The 20,786-nt window shown below is 38.7% G+C and overlaps 1 protein-coding gene and 1 pseudogene across 1 annotated transcript in view; one reads left to right on the top strand and one right to left on the bottom strand.

Moving 5' to 3' along the window:
* The window catches only part of LOC136157472 (hydrocephalus-inducing protein homolog), a 162,061-nt gene that overhangs the window by 121,592 nt on the left and 19,683 nt on the right, over positions 1 to 20,786 (bottom strand). The window contains exons 2-4 of the mRNA XM_065919346.1: positions 9,060 to 9,217; positions 7,916 to 8,041; positions 2,664 to 2,783 (exon numbers count right to left, since the gene is read on the bottom strand). Of these exons, the coding sequence (XP_065775418.1) occupies positions 2,664 to 2,783; positions 7,916 to 8,041; positions 9,060 to 9,194 (381 nt within the window). The 5' untranslated portion in view covers positions 9,195 to 9,217. The remainder of the gene's footprint in view (positions 1 to 2,663; positions 2,784 to 7,915; positions 8,042 to 9,059; positions 9,218 to 20,786) is intronic.
* On the top strand, positions 14,519 to 14,906 carry LOC136158737 (large ribosomal subunit protein P1 pseudogene; annotated as a pseudogene).

The raw sequence follows: 20,786 nt of genomic DNA, 5'->3' as shown, positions 1-20,786 counted from the left end.
AGGACTGATCTCCTCTAGGATGGACTGATTGGATCTCCTTGCAATCCAAGGGACTCTCAAGAGTTTTCTCCAACACCACAGTTCAAAAGCATCAATTTTTCAGTGCACAGCTTTCTTCATAGTCCAACTCTCACATCCATTCATGACCACTGGAAAAACCATAGCCTTGACTAGACAGACCTTTGTTGGCAAAGTAATATCTCTGCTTTTTAATATGCTATCTAGGTTGGTCATAACTTTCCTTCCAAGGAGTAAGCATCTTTTAATTTCATGGCTGCAATCACCATCTGCAGTGATTTTAGAGCCCAAACAAATAAAGTCTGAAACTGTTTCCACTGTTTCCCCATCTATTTCCCATGAAGTAATGGGACCAGATGCCATGATCTTTGTTTTCTGAATGTTGAGCTTTAAGTCAATTTTTTCACTCTCCTCTTTCACTTTCATCAAGAGGCTTTTTAGTTCCTCTTCCCTTTCTGCCCTAAGGGAGGTGTCATCTGCATATCTGAGGTTATTGATATTTCTCCCAGCAATCTTGATTCCAGCTTGGGCTTCATCCACCCCAGTGTTTCTCATGATGTACTCTGCATATAAGTTATAATAATAAATTATAATAAGCAAGGTGACAATATACAGCCTTGACGTACTCCTTTTCCTATTTGGAACCAGTCTGTTGTTCCATGTCCAGTTCTAACTGTTGCTTCCTGACCTGCATACAGATTTCTCAAGAGGCAGGTCAGGTGGTCTGGTATTCCCATCTCTTTCAGAATTTTCCACAGTTTATTGTGATCCACACAGTCAAAGACTTTAGCATAGTCAATAAAGCAGAAATAAATGTTTTTCTGGAACTCTCTTGCTTTTTCAATGATCCAGCAGATGTTGGCAATTTGATCTCTGGTTCTTCTGCCTTTTCTAAATCCAGCTTGAACATCTGGAAGTTCAAGGTTCACATATTGCTGAAGCCTGGCTTGGAGAATTTTGAGCATTACTTTACTAGCGTGTGAGATGAATGCAATTGTGCGGTAGTTTGAGCATTCTTTGGCATTGCCTTTCTTTGGGATTGGAATGAAAACTGACCTTTTCCAGTCCTGTGGCCACTGCTGAGTTTTCCAAATTTGCTGGCATATTGAGTGCAACACTTTCACAGCATCATCTTTCAGGATCTGAAATAGCTCAACTGAAATTCCATCACCTCCATTAGCTTTGTTCATAGTGATGCTTTCTAAGGCCCACTTGACTTCACATTCCAGGATGTCTGGATCTAGGTGAGTGATCACACCATCATGATTATCTGGGTCGTGAAGTTCTTTTTTGTACAGTTCTTCTGTGTATTCTTGCCACCTCCTCTTAATATCTTCTGCTTCTGTTAGGTCTATACCATTTCTGTCCTTTATCAAACCCATCTTTGCATGAAATGTTCCCTTGGTATCTCTAATTTTCTCGAAGAGATCTCTCATCTTTCCTATTCTATTATTTTCCTCTATTTCTTTGCACTGATCGCTGAGGAAGGCTTTCTTATCTCACCTTGCTATTCTTTGGAACTCTGCATTCAAATGGGAATATCTTTCCTGTTCTCCTTTGCTTTTCACTTCTCTTCTCTTCACAGCTATTTGTAAGACCTCCTCAGACAACTATTTTGCCTTTTTGCATTTCCTTTCCATGGGGATGGTCTTGATCACTGCCTCCTGTACAATGTCACGAACCTCCATCCATAGTCCATCAGGCACTCTGTCACCTGGTATTTAGCATCTCTGTAATGCCTTCCTTCCTATCTGATTACTTTTCATGCTTAACTGTGCTTCATGCTGACATTCTGCATTATCTTTCTTTCATCATTGTTATATGTCAAAAAAATCTTCAGTCATTTAATACTCTTTCTTGAAATAAACCCTAATTTATCTCTGAAGGGAAAAGGCATCACGATGGAGAAGAAATCCTCAGTTGCAACCACAAAGAAACAAGGAACAGACAGTGGGAGAAGCCATCCAAATCTATATGGAGACAGATTCTGAAGGCTGTCTGAGGTAGAAGGGGGTCGATGGAAAAGAGAAAACGGGAACTTCTTTTTTGAAGCTTTTTTTAATATAGTTTGCATAATCTAAACACATTGGCTCAACAACTGCAATTCATATGAGTAGACTTGACACCTTCTCTGAAAGGCATCACTGATTCCTTTAATGAGCTACTGTAGTGAATATAACTGCAAGTCTTCCCATTTGCTTTTAATTCTAGCAGAGACTTCACTTAATTTCCCTCCTTTATTACAGCTAGAATTTGTGGCTATAATAGTGGGAAACAGTGGCTCTAATGTGGAGTATGTAAACATGAGTAGTAATGGCACTGTCTTAAATGAAAACCTAGCCCAAATGGTCACTGGTGAGAACTTCGTGACACTCATCTAGCTAATCCTTTATTCAACAGAATACTTAGTGCACATGGTGGGAGTATACCATTTACTGGGTACTGCCCTGGGACTGAGCCTTTAGCAACAAACCAACCAGTATAGTCCTGACTTCATTAAGCTCATAATCAAAGGGCATGTCTTCATCTATTGTCCTAGGTCTATCAAATTAAAGAGCTTATCTAAGATCTTACAGGATCCCATTCTATCTAATCCCTTCTTATATATCCATAAAAGGTACAGCCATCCCAGCAAACATACTCACTGTGTCATTGTTCCTCAAAACCAGTGGAACCTCATAGACTTCACAGGGAGTGTAGTTCTGAAATACGATTTCTGATGGAAAGGGCTGGAATAATGCCTGATCCAGGTCAATTCCTGGAAACTACAGTTGAAAGAATAAATTAATCATATAATCACAAAGCAGCAGAAATGACTGGAAAAGATAAGAAATTACTACGCATACCTATGATTATTAACACTAAGAACCAAGGAAAGACTTTAAAAGGAGTAACAGATTGACAAATGCTGTAAATTAATGCACATATATGGAATTTAGAAAGATGGTACTGATGATCCTACATGCAGAGCAGCAAAGGAGACACAGATGTAAATAACAGACTTTTGAATTCAGTGGGAGAAAGCAAGGGTGGGATGAATTGAGAGAACAGCACTGAAACATATACATTATCATATGTAAAACAGATGACCAGTACAAGTCCAAAAGCAGGTCACCTAAAGCTGGTGCTCTGGGACAACCCAGAGAGATAGAGTGGTGAGGCAGGTGGGAGGGGGTTCAGGATGAGGGGGACACATGTATACCTGTGGCTGATTCATGTTGATGTATGACAAAAAACCATCACAATATTGTAAAGTAATTCCTATTAAAATCAATTAACTTTAAAAAATTCAAAATAACCTATACATTAGAATTGATAAGTGACTTATCAAGGTCACTGAATAAAAGGTCAACATAAATGAATTATATTTCTTTGTACTAGCAATGAACATTTAGGACATGAAATTTATAAATAATACCATTTAAAACCACATTCTGAAACATAAAATACATAGGAATAAATCCAATGAAAGATGTGTAGGACTTTTATTTGGAAAATCTACAAACCATTATTGAGAGAAACTAAAGAAACTCTATGGACTTCTCTACTGGGAAGAAATACAGAATCACTTTATTTTAAAAGAAAGAAAAAGAAAATCTACACTGAACCACTGACAGGTGTGTGGAAAATACATTAATATGCATATTTATAGGAAGAGTCCATCATTTAGACAGGCTAGAAGACTCATAGCTGAGAAACTCTGGGGGGAAGAAAAGGCTAACACAATTCTGTCACATCTCCTCCCTTCTTCTCATCCCCCTTCCAAATAAGCACACACATACAATTCTCTTTCATAAAGAGCTGCCCCTAGAATCATGGAGAATTTCTATTGGACTGCAACACTACCAGCCCTGCCTCAACAATAACTACCTGAAAACAGCAAGTCCAGGAAGAATTCCCTTCTTTATTTCAAAGATGAGTGATAATAATAATCACAATGACAAATAAGCCAGAATCTATACAAAAACACTCATCAAAAAAAAAAAGCAAAGAAAATGTCAAATGAATATTCACTTTTCTGGTTGCCATGAAAATAATAAGAATCTTAACTACACCACTTCATCATAAGCTCAAAGAACATATTGGAAAAAAAATCAGAGCGTACAAAGCAAATATTCAAGAGTTCAGGGAAGATTAAGCAATCAAAAGCGATGAAAAATTCAAGCGCTAATTCAATAAATGCTAATTGAATTTCTAATGCTTTCCATATGTTGAACATACAGTAGTGAACAAAGTCAATAAAATCATTGCCTCATGAAGCTAAAATTCTTGAGGAAATGTATAAAAAATAAAAATACATAAAACAAGGTCAGGCAGTGTTAAAGCTATAAAGAAAGCAAAAGCAGGAAAAGGAGACGGAGTGAATGGGGATAGGCAGTCAAGGGATGGCCTCTCTGTGGAAATGATTTGAATTAAAGTCAGTCATGCAAAGATCTGAGAAAACAGCATTCCAGTTAGAAGGAATAATGAGAGCAAAGACCCTAGCGTAAGAATTATCTTTGAGTGTTTGAAGAGCAGCAAAAGGAGGTGCAGTTAGAGGAGAATGAGCTGGGGAAGACAAAGGAAAAGACTACGAAGGATGCAGGATCAGATGATGCAGGACTTTATCATTATGAGGGTAACAGGAAGCTCCTAGGTAGTTTTCAGTATGGAAGCAACATGTTTTAGTTTACATTTTAAAAAAACACTCTTCTTTGTGGAGAACTGATAATGGGGTGATCGGAGGGAAACAGGGAGGCTATTTTAGGAGTCTAGATGATGATGGGTTGAACGGGATGGTGGTGGTAGAGGTGGTGAGAAGTGGTTTGATTATAGCGATATATTTGTGATTACCAGTCCTTGTTGGATTTCATATAAGATGTGAGAAAAACAGAGGCATCAGAGATAACACCAAGGTTTTTGGCCTGGGAAAACAGATCAATGGAGGTATTACATGGTGAAGGGAGGAGAGATCATGTCTTTAGGGAAAGAATGTAATGCAAAGATTAGATCTTAAAGATTTTAAGTTTGAGCTGCCAATCATACACTGAGCTGAATATATGATCCAGAGTTCCAGGGCTAGACCACAGTAGGAGATAAAATTATGAAAGTAATCATTTAAAAAACCACTACAATATTGTAAAGTAATTAGTCTCCAACTAATAAAAATAAATGAAAAAAAAAAAGAAAGTAATCATTTAAAAGGTGAAATTTAAAACCTCATCCCTAGAAGGGGCCACCTAAGGATTGAGTGCAGAAGACAAAGAAGTTTAAAGAGCAAGTACCGGGGAGCTCCAATGTTTAGTAATTAGCAAAAGGAGAAAGAGCCAACAAATAAAATAATAAAAAAGCAACCAGTGAAGTAGGAAGAAAGCCAAAGGAGTGTGATATGATATCTGAGACAAAAGTGAATTAAAAGGTACAAAAAAGACACTAACTATGTAAAATGCTGTGAGACAACCCAACTGTGTTGAACTGATCAAGCTTAAGAATGAATTTTAAGACACACACACACCTCAAAGTAAGGGATACAGAGGATGCTAACGAATGTAATTACAATGAAATGGGAATGAACAAAGTTTAAAATGGATTGGAGAGGAAATACAAGATGTAGTAGGGCAAAGAAGATAAAGCATCTTCACAACTGATATTTCTAAAGAAAAAAAAACAAAAAAGGCATGAATATTTGATAATCCAAGAAAAGCTTTCTAGCAAAAATATAACAGATATAATATTTTAGGAAAAATTTAGTCACATCCTAATAATATTGTGCATGCTGCATGCATGCTAAGTTTAACTCTGTGTGACCCAATGGTGGACCATAGCCCACCAGGTTCCTCTGTCCTTGGGATTTCCCAGCCAAGAACACTGGAGTGATTTGTCATCTCCTCCTTCAGGGGATCTTCCTGATTCAGGGATTGAACCCGCATCTCTTACATCTCCTGCGCTGGTGGGCAGGTTCTTTACCACTAGCGCCACCTGGGAAGCCTCCCTAATAAAATCACTGGATATCAAATAAGAATAAACAATCTTTGGGCAAACAAGTTAATATTATAGCTCAGCTGGTAAAGAATTCACCTGCAATGCAGGAGACCATGGTTCGATTCCTGGGTCAGGCAGATCCACTGGAGAAGGGATAGGCTACCCACTCCAGTATTTTGGGGCTTCCTTTGTGGCTCAGCTGGTAAAGAATCTGTCCCCAATATGGGAGACCCAGGTTCAATCCCTGGTTTGGGAAGATCCCCTGCAGAAAGGAAAGGCTACCCACTCTAGTATTCTGGCCTGGAGAAATCCATGGACTAGGTCTATGGGGTTGCAAAGAGTCGGACACAACTGAGCAACTTTCACTTTCACTTTTTCCTCAATATTCGTTATTTAAAACCAGAAGGTAGTGAAGAAAATGTCTGCAAAGCTCTTATAGGGAAAACATGTGGCCCAAGAATTGTACATCTAACAAGTCTACAGTTCACCTCTAAAGACAATAAGCAAATATTGTCAAATATATAAAATAAAGGAAATACAGTTTCCATAATTTCTTCTTGAGGAAATGAGAAGGGTATGCTGCTGCTGCTAAGTCACTTCAGTCGTGTCCGACTCTGTGCAACCCCACAGATGGCAGCCCACCAGGCTTCGCCATCCCTGGGATTCTCCAGGCAAGAATACTGGAGTGGGTTGCCATTTCCTTCTCCAATGCATGAAAGTGAAAAGTGAAAGTGAAGTCGCTCAGTCATGTCCGACTCTTAGCGACCCCATGGACTGCAGCCTACCAGGCTCCTCCATCCATGGGATTTTCCAGGCAAGACTACTGGAGTGGGGTGCCATTGCCTTCTCCTAAGAAGGGTATGACTCTCATCTAAATAAGAAACAAACGAAACTCAGGAAAATAAAGCAAAAAATAACTGACTGAGTTAACAGAAGATAGAAGAAGGAAGATGAGATGTGGTACACTAAAAGCCTCAATCAAAATACATTAAAACACATACACAAACAGTAACACACACAGCAATATACACGGTCTGGTTTTAGTTATGCTCTGGGAAAGAAGCAGATAGCCCTTAATTATGATGAACTAGCTTTGGATGAAGCTATGTTCCCTGCCCTTGAAGTTAGAGGGTGGCTATGGGAAAAAGACAAAGCTATGAATAACTAAAGCTGGCAGAGCTCAGAAAAAGAGTAAATTGTATGCATATCCTAGACAGGAGAGGCAATGGCATGCCAAGGAAACAGAAACAGCCTGAGGCAATCACTCCTCTTGAGGGAAATCACTCTGAAAAACCCTCAGGAATAGCTAGGAACCCTTTGAGAGGGGGCTAATCTCCAGGAGTTCAACTAAGGGAAGCTCATACCATAATTTGTGCATAAAAACTGAAGCATATAATTCAAGAAATTAAAAGTAGGAAATAAGACCCACTCTAAAAACATGTTCCTAAAACCTGGAATATATGGTTTACATTCAAATACAGAAACATCAAAATAGCTATTCTTTACAAACTAAAAGGATGTATTTGTTATTGGAAATGAGCCAGAACAGACAAAAATGCCTGCTTTAATAAACAATTCCTCCTTCTTCCTTTCTACTAATGACAGCTCAGGTAAGCAGGGACTTCTTTTTCTAGAAAGATAACCTAACTGGGCTTGACTAATATAATTCTCAGGATTACTCTTACTCTGTAAACCATAGTGTTCAGAAGTAGCTAAGGAAGAAATGTGACTAATCAAAAGTTATTTATACTCTGCAATTCTTGGTATCAAATTATAGATAGCAACATAAACAGAGGTAGAAAAAGAATATATAAAACAAGTCCAAAAGGGATTAGTTAGCCCATAAATAGTAAGTGCTGCATAGTTCTTACTGGTTTAGAGCAGTCACATATTCCAGGATTTACTCTTATACACAAATACAACAGAAAGCAGCTACCTTTTGATGTGTTGTTTCCCTCATATCTAAAAGTTCGATGATCTGCGGTCGGCACATCACACGGGTGTTGGCCAGTCTCTGCTCTGTGGTAAGGGACATTTCCTTCAGAAACTCCGAGGGTGTCAGCTAGGATTGAAAACAACAGGAGCTGAAGATTCATAAGTGGTAATACTGAAAAAGTGTTTTCATAAGTGCCAGTAATGAATAATTTGTGTTTATAGCTTTCAGGATAATTCTGGAATGCCGTTAAGTTCCCTTATAAAACATTTAAAATAACTAAATAATACAAACAAGTGAAGGACCTATGCACTTCTGAGCTTTCTGCACAATAATTTGAAATGACATATGGTTGCCGTTTCCTTATGATTTTAAAGGAATCACACAAAAGAACATGGGGTTGGGGAGAGGAAGGGCAATAACCTGCATAGGAGCATGTCCAATGAGCTTAACATTTATGCTCAGAAGAGCATAAAACTCTAGGTTTCTAAAATCACTTAAGGGCTTCAGAGCTAAAGAGTCTGAGATATTTCTATTTCTCAACTGAAGTTCCAACATGCAAGCAAAGCTTTTGGGTGTTTATCACGCTATACCTGGTTAAAGAGAAGTCTTACAAAATGTAAAGGATCTGGGAAGGGTGACTGCGTGGCTTAGGAATGAGTATGAACTTTTTAGAAATCATAAGAGCACATTCATATCTTGTTTCCAAAGAGCTCTCAGCTGATCATCAGATACAATAGCCAGTCACATCCACTTACCCAAACAAGAACATAAAATGCTTTAACACTTTCTAATCTTATGAGAAAAAAATGGTACCTATCATTTAAATAACCCAGCAAGGGCTTACCCAAGACCAACTACTATTCATTGCTTTTGTCTGTGTAGTCTTACTTCAACTGGTTAACATAAGCAAGTTAAGCCTCTACTTTGATGTATATAATTTCAAAAACTTCCCAGGCTTTAAAAGGTATCTATGCTCTGTAGCAAGCTACCATGTGAACTAAACTGAGACTATTTGATATTCTGTTTGATATTCTGAGAATGCCAGGCAGCCATTGTCATTCTCCAGAGGAGAAACATACTTTTTCTGAGAGATGCTTCTCCTCTCAGAGGAGATGCTTTACTCTGAAATTCTCTGATACATTACCATTCGATTTACTTCGTCTTCTGCAACCACCTTTGGACTCAGGGGTGGTAAAATCTTGCTTTGGAATCCTTGAAGTGTTCTGACTAACCCCATATGAACAGCCCCCATGGACTCCTCAATACTTCTACTTGTCATTTTTAGCTATTTCCTCTGTTTACCTAAGAATGAAAAAAAAAAAAAAAAGTTTTAGAACAAATGCAGTTAATTTCTGAATATAGGTCACATTTTTTGAAGCTTTTTAAAATACAGGAAGGTTTAGAAAATACTGATCTTCAAAAATACATCCAGTACTTGGAACCAATGCCTCAACTGTAGGAGTCTATTCCATGAGACAGTCTAGAGTTAGCCTTATCCCAAACTCTGGAACCCCTTTTAGACAAAACAAGTGATTCTGGACTAAGCTCAGGGAAGACATGAAAACACAAGCAGCTCTTACATTTTGGTACTTTTATCTTCCCCAGATAAACAAAAACTGCTCAATAAATATACTTCATAGTTTGCTACTTTATCTGCTTATTTGACAATTCTCTCTCATGACACCCTTCAAACAGAATAAATATAAGGCTTCAGGCCTTCACAGCTGGCAGAGAATTGAAAAAGGCAGCATGAGATGATATGGGGAAGAAGTTTCTGAAAATGTTCTGACGTTTATAATAATAAATAAGGCATTAATCAGCCACCCAATACCTCCAAATCAAAGAAATATGACATTTCCCCATTACATATATTTCCTTATACTTCTACCAGGACATTTGCAACTTTGGGAATCCATTTATGACCAAGTAGGGGCTTCCCTTGTGGCTCAGCTGGTAAAAAACCTGCCTGCAATACAGGAGACCTGGGTTCGATCCCTGGGTTGGAAAGATCCCCTGGAAAAGGGAAAGGCTACCTACTCCAGTATTCTGGCCTGGAGAATTCCATGGACTGCATAGTCAGTCCACAGGGTCGCAAAGAGTCGGACACGACTGAATGACTTTCACCTTCACACTTTCACTTATGACTAAGTAGGGGTTTCTATTTTTAGTAACAGCAGGCTAGATTCTTTAACCCTTGAGATGACTGCAGGCTGGGCCAACAGGTTGACTGGAGATGCATGAGAGACCCTAAGTAGGAGTCACCCAACTAAGCATCTTCTAGATTCCTGACCTACAGAAACTGGGAAAACAAATATTGTTACCCCTATTAATCTGGGGTAATTTGTTATACAGCAATAAATAAAAATACAGGCACTATAAAGGGTTTACATACAAAGAAAACTGCTGAACATAAAGATTAATGTTCCTAAATACCAAAAGTAATTTTAGAAAATGCAAAGATGACATACTAAATAAAGACTAACAATAAATCACATACAATATACATAACTATTATAAATAGGAAGTGTGATATCACCAACGTAGTAGAATAGGTAGATGTCAACTTCAGTCCCACTCACAAAAAGACCAACTATTAAGAGCAATTATTCATAGACAAGACACTTTTGTGAAAATCCCAGAACTCAGGGTGAGACTGAAGCACTCCCTTGGATCACAGAGACTTGGAAAAACCTCAGAAACATTTTGTTAAGTAAAATGAGCCAGTCACACACACACAAAAATACATATTGTGTGAGTGCATTCACATCAAGTGACCAGAGCAGGACAATCTCTATAGAGAAAAAGCATATTAGCCATTGCGAAGGTCGGGGAGGAATGAAGGGGTAGAAGAATGATAGCTAAAAGGTATGGGATCTCTTTATGAAATGAAAATGCTTACAACTGACTATGGTAATAATTGCACATGTTTGTGAGTATACTAAAAACTGTGGATTGTATGTACACTTTAAATGGATAAATTGCATCCTGAATTGAATGTGAATTATTATATCTCAATAAAGCTGTTAAAATATATTTTAAAACATTAAAAAAAATCAATCCTTAAAAGTTGAAAAGTGAAACAAGTAAACCTTGCTGTATATCAAGTTCGTGTGATAACTACAAAGAGAAAACAATTATTCTAAACAACCTTAAAACATGATTTCTGACTACATGTCATCATTGGATAGTAGTCTTATTGTCATAATATTTTAAAAACAAATAGCAATATCAGTATTGCTAGGAATCAAACATTTCAACATTTAAAAAAATAAAACCATAAAAGTTCTTATATTAAGAAATACTATAATCTTAAATTTAAATTGCAAATATAAGTTCCAGCTTATGATTATTTTCTACACAAAAATAAACTCAAAATGGATTAAAGATCTAAATGTAAGACCAGAAACTATAAAACTCCTAGAGGAGAACATAGGCAAAACACTCTCCGACATAAATCTCAGCAAGATCCTCTATGACGCACCTCCCAGAATATTGGAAATAAAAGCAAAACTAAACAAATGGGACCTAATGAAACTTAAAAACTTCTGCACTACAAAGGAAACTATAAGCAAGGTGAAAAGACAGCCCTCAGATTGGGAGAAAATAATAGCAAATGAAGAAACAGACAAAGGATTAATCTCAAAAATATACAAGCAACTCCTGAAGCTCAATTCCAGAAAAATAAATGATCCAATCAAAAAATGGGCCAAAGATCTAAACAGACATTTCTCCAAAGAAGACATACAGATGGCTAACAAACACATGAAAAGATGCTCAACATCACTCATTATCAGAGAAATGCAAATCAAAACCACAATGAGGTACCATTACACGCCAGTCAGGATGGCTGCTATCCAAAAGTCTACAAGCAATAAATGCTGGAGAGGGTGTGGAGAAAAGGGAACCCTCTTACACTGTTGGTGGGAATGCAAACTAGTACAGCCACTATGGAAAACAGTGTGGAGATTTGTTAGAAAATTGGAAATAGAACTGCCATATGACCCAGCAATCCCACTACTGGGCATACACACTGAGGAAACCAGATCTGAAAGAGACACGTGCACCCCAATGTTCATCGCAGCACTGTTTATAATAGCCAGGACATGGAAGCAGCCTAGATGCCCATCAGCAGATGAATGGATAAGGAAGCTGTGGTACATATACACCATGGAATATTACTCAGCCATTAAAAAGAATACATTTCAATCAGTTCTAATGAGATGGATGAAACTGAAGCCCATTATACATAGTGAAGTAAGCCAGAAAGATAAAGAACATTACAGCATACTAACATATATATGGAATTTAGAAAGATGGTAACGATAACTCTATGTGCAAAACAGAAAAAGAGACACAGAAGTACAGAACAAACTTTTGAACTCTGTGGGAGAAGGTGAGGGTGGGATGTTTCGAAAGAACAGCATGTATATTATCTATGGTGAAATAGATCACCGGCCCAGGTGGGATGCATGAGACAAATGCTCGGGCCTGGTGGGCTGGGAAGACCCAGAGGAGTCGGGTGGAGAGGGAGGTGGGAGTGGGGATCGGGATGGGGATTACGTGTAACTCTATGGCTGATTCATGTCAATGTATGACAAAACCCACTGAAATGTTGTGAAGTAATTAGCCTCCAACTAATAAAAAAAAAAAAATTTTTAATAAATAAATAAAAAGTCATTAAAGCAAAAATAAATAAATAAATAAATAACCTGCCTACCGAAAGACCCTAGAAGCAATGAAAGCTCAGTAAGCGATGACAGTCCTAGGACGTAATGTGGTCTTTAAATACTATTTCCCACTAAAAAGAAGCCATACTGCTTAGAGAAGTGAGTAACTCAAGGTCTGGAGCATGAAATGTATAAGACGAACTTGGGACATTCTACTATACTGAAAAACAAGGCCGTTATCAAAGGCTACTGGGGTTGAGTCTAAGGAGCCCAGAGCAACTTGAAGGAGTTTTCATTCGCCAAAGACAGGACAATTTGGGAAAAACAAAAACAAAAGTGTGCAATGGATTCATCTTTAAAACTCTGAGTTCAAAAGAGATACTAAAAAAAAAAAATCACTGGTCACCTTTGGAAGTTGCTAGGACACTAATTATTTTAGAAATAATAACAAGGTGGAATCAGCCATTTATCCTGTCCCTTTCTGTACAAATTGCATCATAAGTTATCCAAATAGTTTATGAGGGAAAATTATTCTTCATAGACAAACTCCAGCTAATAAATGCAGAAGAAATGACAGAAAAATAATCACCATTTTCAGCCTCTAATGAAACAAAGGATCATCAATGCCAGAACCATTAGGAAGAATGTTCTTAAAGAACTTTATAATGGCTCAAACAGGCTAACAACACCTGAGCCCTCTACATCAATCTTAACACTAAAAGAGTGAAAACCAGACATATTATGTGCCTGCTGACATGATGCAGTACACAGCACCACCTGTGTAGCACTATTAACAAAAATCTTAACCTAAATCTAATTAATCTCTAGATCTACCAACTAGGGTACAGGAGATCAGGAAATGGAGGAACATGTGTAAGAACATAATTAAGCCATATCAAGAATGTAGAAAATGTTACAGGAAAATGACCCACTTCACTAAACTAGTAAATAGCGCTTGTGTGCAAGCATGACCACCTGAGGGGGGAGGGGAGGGTAGTTATGAATTAAGAGAATTGCTTCAACAACAATGACATATATAGATTATAAGCAAAAGGAGGGAAGAGGTATATCATGCAAAGTTGGTCAAAAGAAAGCCAGAAGGGCTATAGTAATATTAGATAAAGTTGACTTCAAATCAAAGAAAATGACCAGGAACAAAAAGGGACATTATGTAATGTCAAAGAGTGAATCTATGAAAAAAGCACAACAATCATAATTATAAATGGACCAGACAATTTTTAAAACATATGACTTGATCCAAGTTTCAAAATATATGACGCAAAAAATTAAAACTAGACAAATCCACAATTGTAGTTGGAGACTTCAACATTCCTTTCTCAACAATTAACGTTAAGTATTAAGCAGAAAATTAACAAGATATAGAGGAACTTAACACAACCAACATGATTTAATCAATATTTATGGAACAGTCTGCCCAACAGCAGCAGAAATGTACATGCTTTTCATGTATCCAAGGAACATATATGAAGATAAATAATTTTCCAGGCCACAAAATAAAATTCAACAAAGATAAAGAGCTGGAATCATACAGAGGGTGCTGGCTAACCACTGTGAAATCAAATTAGAAATATACAACAGAAAGATAACACAAAATCTACAAATACTTAGAAACTAAACAACACATTTCTAAATAAACACAAATCAAAGGAGGAAAACCAAAAGTATGTTGAATTGAATGAAAATGAAAATACAATAGTTCAAAATTTGGAGGAGGTTGAAAGTTATAACACTAAGTATTTAGATTAGAAAACAGTAAAAGTCAATCATGTCATCTAAGCACCTAAGTCCAAAAAAAGAAAAAGAGGACCAAATAAAACAAAAGCAGCTCTTTCCTCCGCTGCCGCTAAGGTGCTCGGTTCTTCCGAGGAAGCTAAGACCATTTTGGGGTGAGGCCCTCACTTCATCCGGTGACTAGCACTGCGCCCGGCAGCCCCCACCTAGCACACGCCCGCACCATGGCCTCCGTCTCGGAGCTTGCTTGCATCTACTCTGCCCTCATTCTGCACGACGATGAGGTGACGGTCACAGAGGATAAGATCAATGCCCTCATTAAAGCAGCCGGTGTAAATGTTGAGCCTTCTGGCCAGGTTTGTTTGCAAAGGCTTTGGCCAATGTCAACACCGGGAGCCTCATCTGCAATGTGGGGGCTGGTGGACCTGCGCCAGCAGGAGGTCCTGCCCCAGCCACCGCTGCTGCCCCAGCTGAGGAGAAGAAAGTAGAAGCAAAGAAAGAAGAATCTGAAGAGTCTGATGATGACATGGGTTTTGGTCTTTTTGACTAAACCTCTTTAGTAACACATTCAATAAAAAGCTGAGCTGTTAAAAACAAACAAACAAACAAAAGCAAACAGGAACAAATAATAAAGGTAAGAACAGAAATCAGTAAAATTAAAAACAGAAAAGCAATAGAGAGAATTAATCAAAGATCTGATTCTCTGGAGAAACCAATACTACTGACAAAACCTCCAGCAAAGAAAGAAGACACAAATTACCAATGTTAGGAATTTAGTAAAAAAGGACAAACCATATGGATATCAGAAGAATAATAAGGAAAGGCTATAAACAACTGCACACTCATAAAATTTGACAACTTAGATATATTGCTTCGATTTCTCAAAGAACATACTACCACAACTTAATATGAACAGATAATCTGAATAACTCAAAGTATTATGGAAAAATAATTCATAATTTTATAACTCAAAAAAAAGAAAGAAATCTCTAGGCATAGATGGTTTCACTGGAGAATTATAGGAAACATTTAAAGAAGAATTAATACCAATACTACCAATCTTTTTCAGAAAATGGAAAAGAAGGGAACACTTTACAATTCATTTTATGAGGCCTAAGACAAAACCAGACAAAGAAAGTAGTACCCAAAAAACACCTAAAAACCAGTATCTGTCATGAATATAAGTGAAAAAAAAAAAGTTTTAAAACATATTATCAAAATCTTAACAAGTTATTTAGCAATATGAAAAATAATTATATGCCATGACCAAATAGTTTAATTTCAGGAATATAAGTCTAGTTCAACACTCAAATTTCAATGTAATCCATCACATTAGCAGGCTAAAGAAGAAACATTACAGTATACTAACACATATATACGGAATTTAGATAGATGGTGGCGATAACCCTATATGCAAAACAGAAAAAGTGACACAGAAGTACAGAACAGACTTTTGAACTCTGGGGGAGAATGTGAGGGTGGGATGTTTTGAAAGAACAGCATGTATATTATCTATGGTGAAACGGACCACCAGCCCAGGTGGGATACATGAGTCAGGTGCTCGGGCCTGGTGCACTGGGAGGACCCTGAGGAGTCGGGTGGAGAGGGAGGTGGGAGGGGGGATCGGGATGGGGAATACGTGTAACTGTATGGCTGATTCATGTCAATGTATGACAAAACCCACTGAAATGTTGTAAAGTGATTGGCCTCCAACTAATAAAATAATATTTAAAAAAAAAAAAAAAAAAAAAAAAAAAAAAAGAAGAAACATCATATGACCATATCATTTATGTAGTAAATGCATCTGACAAAATTCAACAACATTCATGATAAAAAAAAAACTCCCAGAAAACTAGGAATATAGAGGAACATAATAAAGAAAATATACAAAAAAACTTTACAGCTGACATCCCTGGTGCTGATTAGTCACTAAGTCATGTCCAACTCCTTTGCAACACCACGGACTGTAGCATGCCAGGCTCTTCTGTCCATGGGATTTCCCAAGCAAGAATACGGGAGTGGGTAGCCATTCCCTTCTCCAGGGGATCTTCCCAACCCAGGGACTGAACCCCCAACTCCTGCATTGGCAGGAAGATTCTTTACCACTGAGCCACCTGGGAAGCACAGTTGACATGATGAATGGTAGAAGACTGCATGCTTTCCTTATAAAGACTGAGAACAAGGCAAGGAGGTCCACCCTAACCACTGCTATCAGACACAGGATTGGAAGTTCTAGTCAGCACTAGAAGAAGGAACAAAAGAAATAAAACAGCATATAGAGCAGAAAAAAAGAAAAAAAACTCTCCTTAGATGCAGATGGCATAACTGTCTACATAGATATTCCCAAAGAATCTACAACAAATCTGCTAAAACTAACCAGTAAGTATAAACATATAAACATCATTCATATTTCTATATACTAACAATAAAGATGTGGAAACCAAAATATGATACCATTTGTAACTGTCGTTCCTTCAAAAACAAAGTAAGTGTAAGTTGAACAAAACATATACGACTTGTATACTAAAAATGACAAAGAGCCAATTAAAAAAATCAGAGAGGATCTAAGTAAAAGGAGATCTATGTTCATGGATTGGAAGACTCAACATGGACATATTTGGTGGAAAAGTGACATTATTCTACCTAACACACAATCCACCAAGAAAAACTCTGGGCTGGAAGAAGCACAAGCTGGAATCAAGACTGCCAGAAGAAATATCAATATCCTCAGATATGCAGATGACACCACCCTTATGGCTGAAAGTGAAGAGGAACTAAAAAGCCTCTTGATGAAAGTGAAAGAAGAGAGTGAAAAAGTTGGCTTAAAACTCAACATTCAGAAAACTAAGATCATGGCATCTGGTCCCATTACTTCATGGCAAATAAATGGGGAAACAGTGGAAATAGTGTCAGATATTATTTTGGGGGGCTCCAAAATCACTGCAGATGGTGACTATAGTCATGAAATTAAAAGATGCTTGCTCCTTGGAAGGAAAGTTATGACCAACCTAGATAGCATATTAAAAAGCGGAGACATTACTTTGCCAGCAAAGGTCTGTCTAGTCAAGGCTATGCTTTTCCAGTAGTCATGTATGGATGTGAGAGTTGGGACCATGAAGAAAGCTGAGCGCCAAAGAATTGATGCTTTTGAACTGTAGTGTTGGAGAAGACTCTTGAGAGTCCCTTGGACTGCAAGGAGATCCAACCAGTTCATCCTAAAGGAGATCAGTCCTGGGTGTTCATTGGAAGGACTAATGCCAAAGCTGAAACTCCAATACTTTGGCCACCTCATGCGAAGAGTTGACTCACTGGAAAAGACCCTGTTGCTGGGAGGGATTGGGGCAGGAGGAGAAGGGGATGACAGAGGATGAGACAGCTGGATGGCATCACCGACTTGATGGACATGAGTTTGAGTAAACTCTGGGAGTTGGTGATGGACAGGGAGGCCTGGCGTGCTGCGATTCATGGGGTTGCAAAGAGTCGGACACGACTGAGAGGCTGAACTGAACTGCACACACAATCCAATTAGAAAATGGACAAAGGACATGGAGACATTTCATTGAAGATGTATCAAAAGCAAAAAGCATATGAAAAGTTGTTCAACATCACTAGATATCAGGAAAATGCAAATTAAAACCATGATTAAATAATACCACATACCTATCAATCACCTGTGTATCACTACAACAACCTAGATGTGGGTACTATTAGTCTCCCCATATCACAGATAAGGAAACAGGCACAGAGGAGGTAAGTAATCTGCCCCAGTTCCCACACTAGGATAGGGGAGAGCTGCAAGGAGAAGCAGTCATTCTGGTTCCAGAGTCCACACTCTCAATGGTGACACTATTCTGCCTCTATCCTGAGATTCTATCTCCTGCTGCTGCTGCTGCTGCTAAGTCACTTCAGTCGTGTCTGACTCTGGGCAACCCCAGAGACAGCAGCCCACCAGGCTCCCCTGTCCCTGGGATTCTCCAGGCAAGAACACTGGAGTGGGTTGCCATTTCCTTCTCCAATGCATGAAAGTGAAAAGTGAAAGTGAAGTCGCTCAGTCATGTCCGACTCTAAGCGACCCCATGGACTGCAGCCCACCAGGCCCCTCCGTCCATGGGATTTTCCCGGCAAGAGTACTGGAGTGGGTTGCCATTGCCTTCTCCTTCTATCTCCTAGTATCTCACAAATTCACCTATGCCTTTTCATCCCTGCTGCCTTCCTTTGTTAATGTTACTCTCATGGCTTGTCTGGGTGACTGCAACAGCTTAAGTGACCTCCCTGCCTCCAGAATTGGGTCTCTACTTCCACTCCACCCACACAGCCTAGTCACGCTCTACACTGCAGCCACAGTGACTATTCTAAAGGGAAAACCTGGTCATGCCATTTCCCTGCCTAAAATCCTTTAGTCCGGAATACTCCATAGGGTTCTCAGCATGACATCCATCCCAGGAACCTGCCCTTCTTGCACTTTATGCTCAACTCACAATTCACAAAGTCTCAGGGGCTCACACACCTCCAGACTTATATATAACACCTGGAATGCCTTTCTTCTCCCCTACACCCCTCCTCTATCCAGTTAATCCAACTTGTCTTTCTGGAATCAAGGTATGACCTCTTTCAGAAAGGCTGCCACTTGTTTACTGCCCTCACAGGTTCTCATGCTCACCCTGTCACAGCCATCTATTCACCTCCTTTTATGCCTTGAGGCTGTTAAGTCCCTTGAGTACAAGGATTTTCTGTTTCTCATCACTGCATTCACAGAATCAAGCACAGTGCCTCATACACACGCTTATTTAATACATGTGTTTAATCAACGAAATGGATTTCACAATCCCCAAATTGCCAGGCTATTTCATACCTCTATACCTTTATATAGCTCATCCTTTCTTTTCACATTCATATCCCTGTCTGCCTCGTGAAGTTCTATTCATCCTATAAAACTTACCTCAAGGGTCCCCAGAAGTAAGGCTTTCCCTGATGCAGTCAAAGAATGCCAATCGCTTGGTCCTTTGCATGTGACTCTTACTGAATGTAATATATTGTACTACAACTATCTGCTTACAAGCCTGTGTCTACCTCAAGAATATAAGCTCCTTCATTGTACAGACCATGTGTGACTGCCACAAAGGGGCTCAGTTAATATTTTTTAATTGAATTAAATATTAAATCATACTCATCAAAAGAAAATTTTTACTAGGCCAAAACATTTCACAGAGGAACAATTTCCCTCTTTTTCCTTAATTTGAACATCAACTTCCAGCTCCTTCCAGGGTTCCTACCTAACAGTCTGGTTACATAAAGGCTCAGTACACATGACACAGTATCTTCTTTCAGAGAAAACAGAGAACAATGCATTCTCATCCAGCTTAGGAAACAGAACCTGGCTTGGAGTCTCTGAGGAGGATGCAAAGATGGTAGCAAGGGTTGCAGCCATCTGAAGGCTTGACTGGGGCTGGAAAATCCACTTGCAAGGTGGCTCACTCACACAGCCAGCACGCTGTTCCTGGCTGTTGGTTGCAGTCCCTTCCCTCACGGGCCTCTCAACAGGGACGCTTCAGTGTCCTCATGGCACGACGACTGACTACGTCCAGAGAGAGCAGTCCCAGAGGCAATGGGAGAAGCGGCCCTGTGTCCTCTGTGGCCCGGAAGTCACACACCACCATTTAGGCAAGATCTATGAGTCACATAGATCAGCCCTACTGCATACGAGAGGCCACACAAGGACGTAATTACCAGGAAGTAAGGATCACTGGGAGCCATCTTGGAAGCCATCTTCCACATCTATCTCATATGTTTATGACGAGGATTAAATGACATGATAACTGTATGCCACTTTGTACAGTACTTGGCATAAAATTGTTCTTAGTGTTACTAGCAGAAAGTTTGGTTTAAAAAGAACTGTAAAAGATGGAAATTCCATTTAATTAAACCTTGCTTGCTAAAAATAAGTAAGAGCATCATATGAAACTGCTCACATATTTTCAAGTTCTGCTACTGCTAAAGTAAGGACAGGGGCCATGACATACTTTGGGATGTTGATAAATATTTGTTTACCCCAAAGTACTGTTTTAGCAGGAAAATATCAGAGAAAAAAACTGCAGAAAAAGCTCAAGTAAATGCAACATGACTTGTTACCAGTGAGGGGTTCGCTAGGCACTTGGAGAAAAAGGATTAATTTTCATATTTTAATCTTGCTGCTGCTTCTGGTTTTCTTCTGTTTCTTAAGCTGCTATGATTCTTGGTTTCTTATGTGCAGGATCTCTTTTAAATTAGATTTCTTCAATTTCATACATTTCACATTGGGCTTTGCTCTTTTCCCCTTAAATACGTCCTGAAAACAATCTGTCTCTGCAGGATGTGTGGCTTATAGCCTAGGCAGATAAAAGAGAGACAAATTTCAGAAAGAATCCTCTTATTTGACCAGACGGAAGAAAAGAAAAACAGAGATGTGTTTTGTA

This window comes from Muntiacus reevesi, chromosome 2 (assembly GCF_963930625.1).
Source record: "Muntiacus reevesi chromosome 2, mMunRee1.1, whole genome shotgun sequence".
NCBI lineage: Eukaryota > Metazoa > Chordata > Mammalia > Artiodactyla > Cervidae > Muntiacus > Muntiacus reevesi.
The sequence above is the reverse complement of the archived record's forward strand: the minus strand, read 5'-3'. Positions and strand labels throughout refer to the sequence as shown.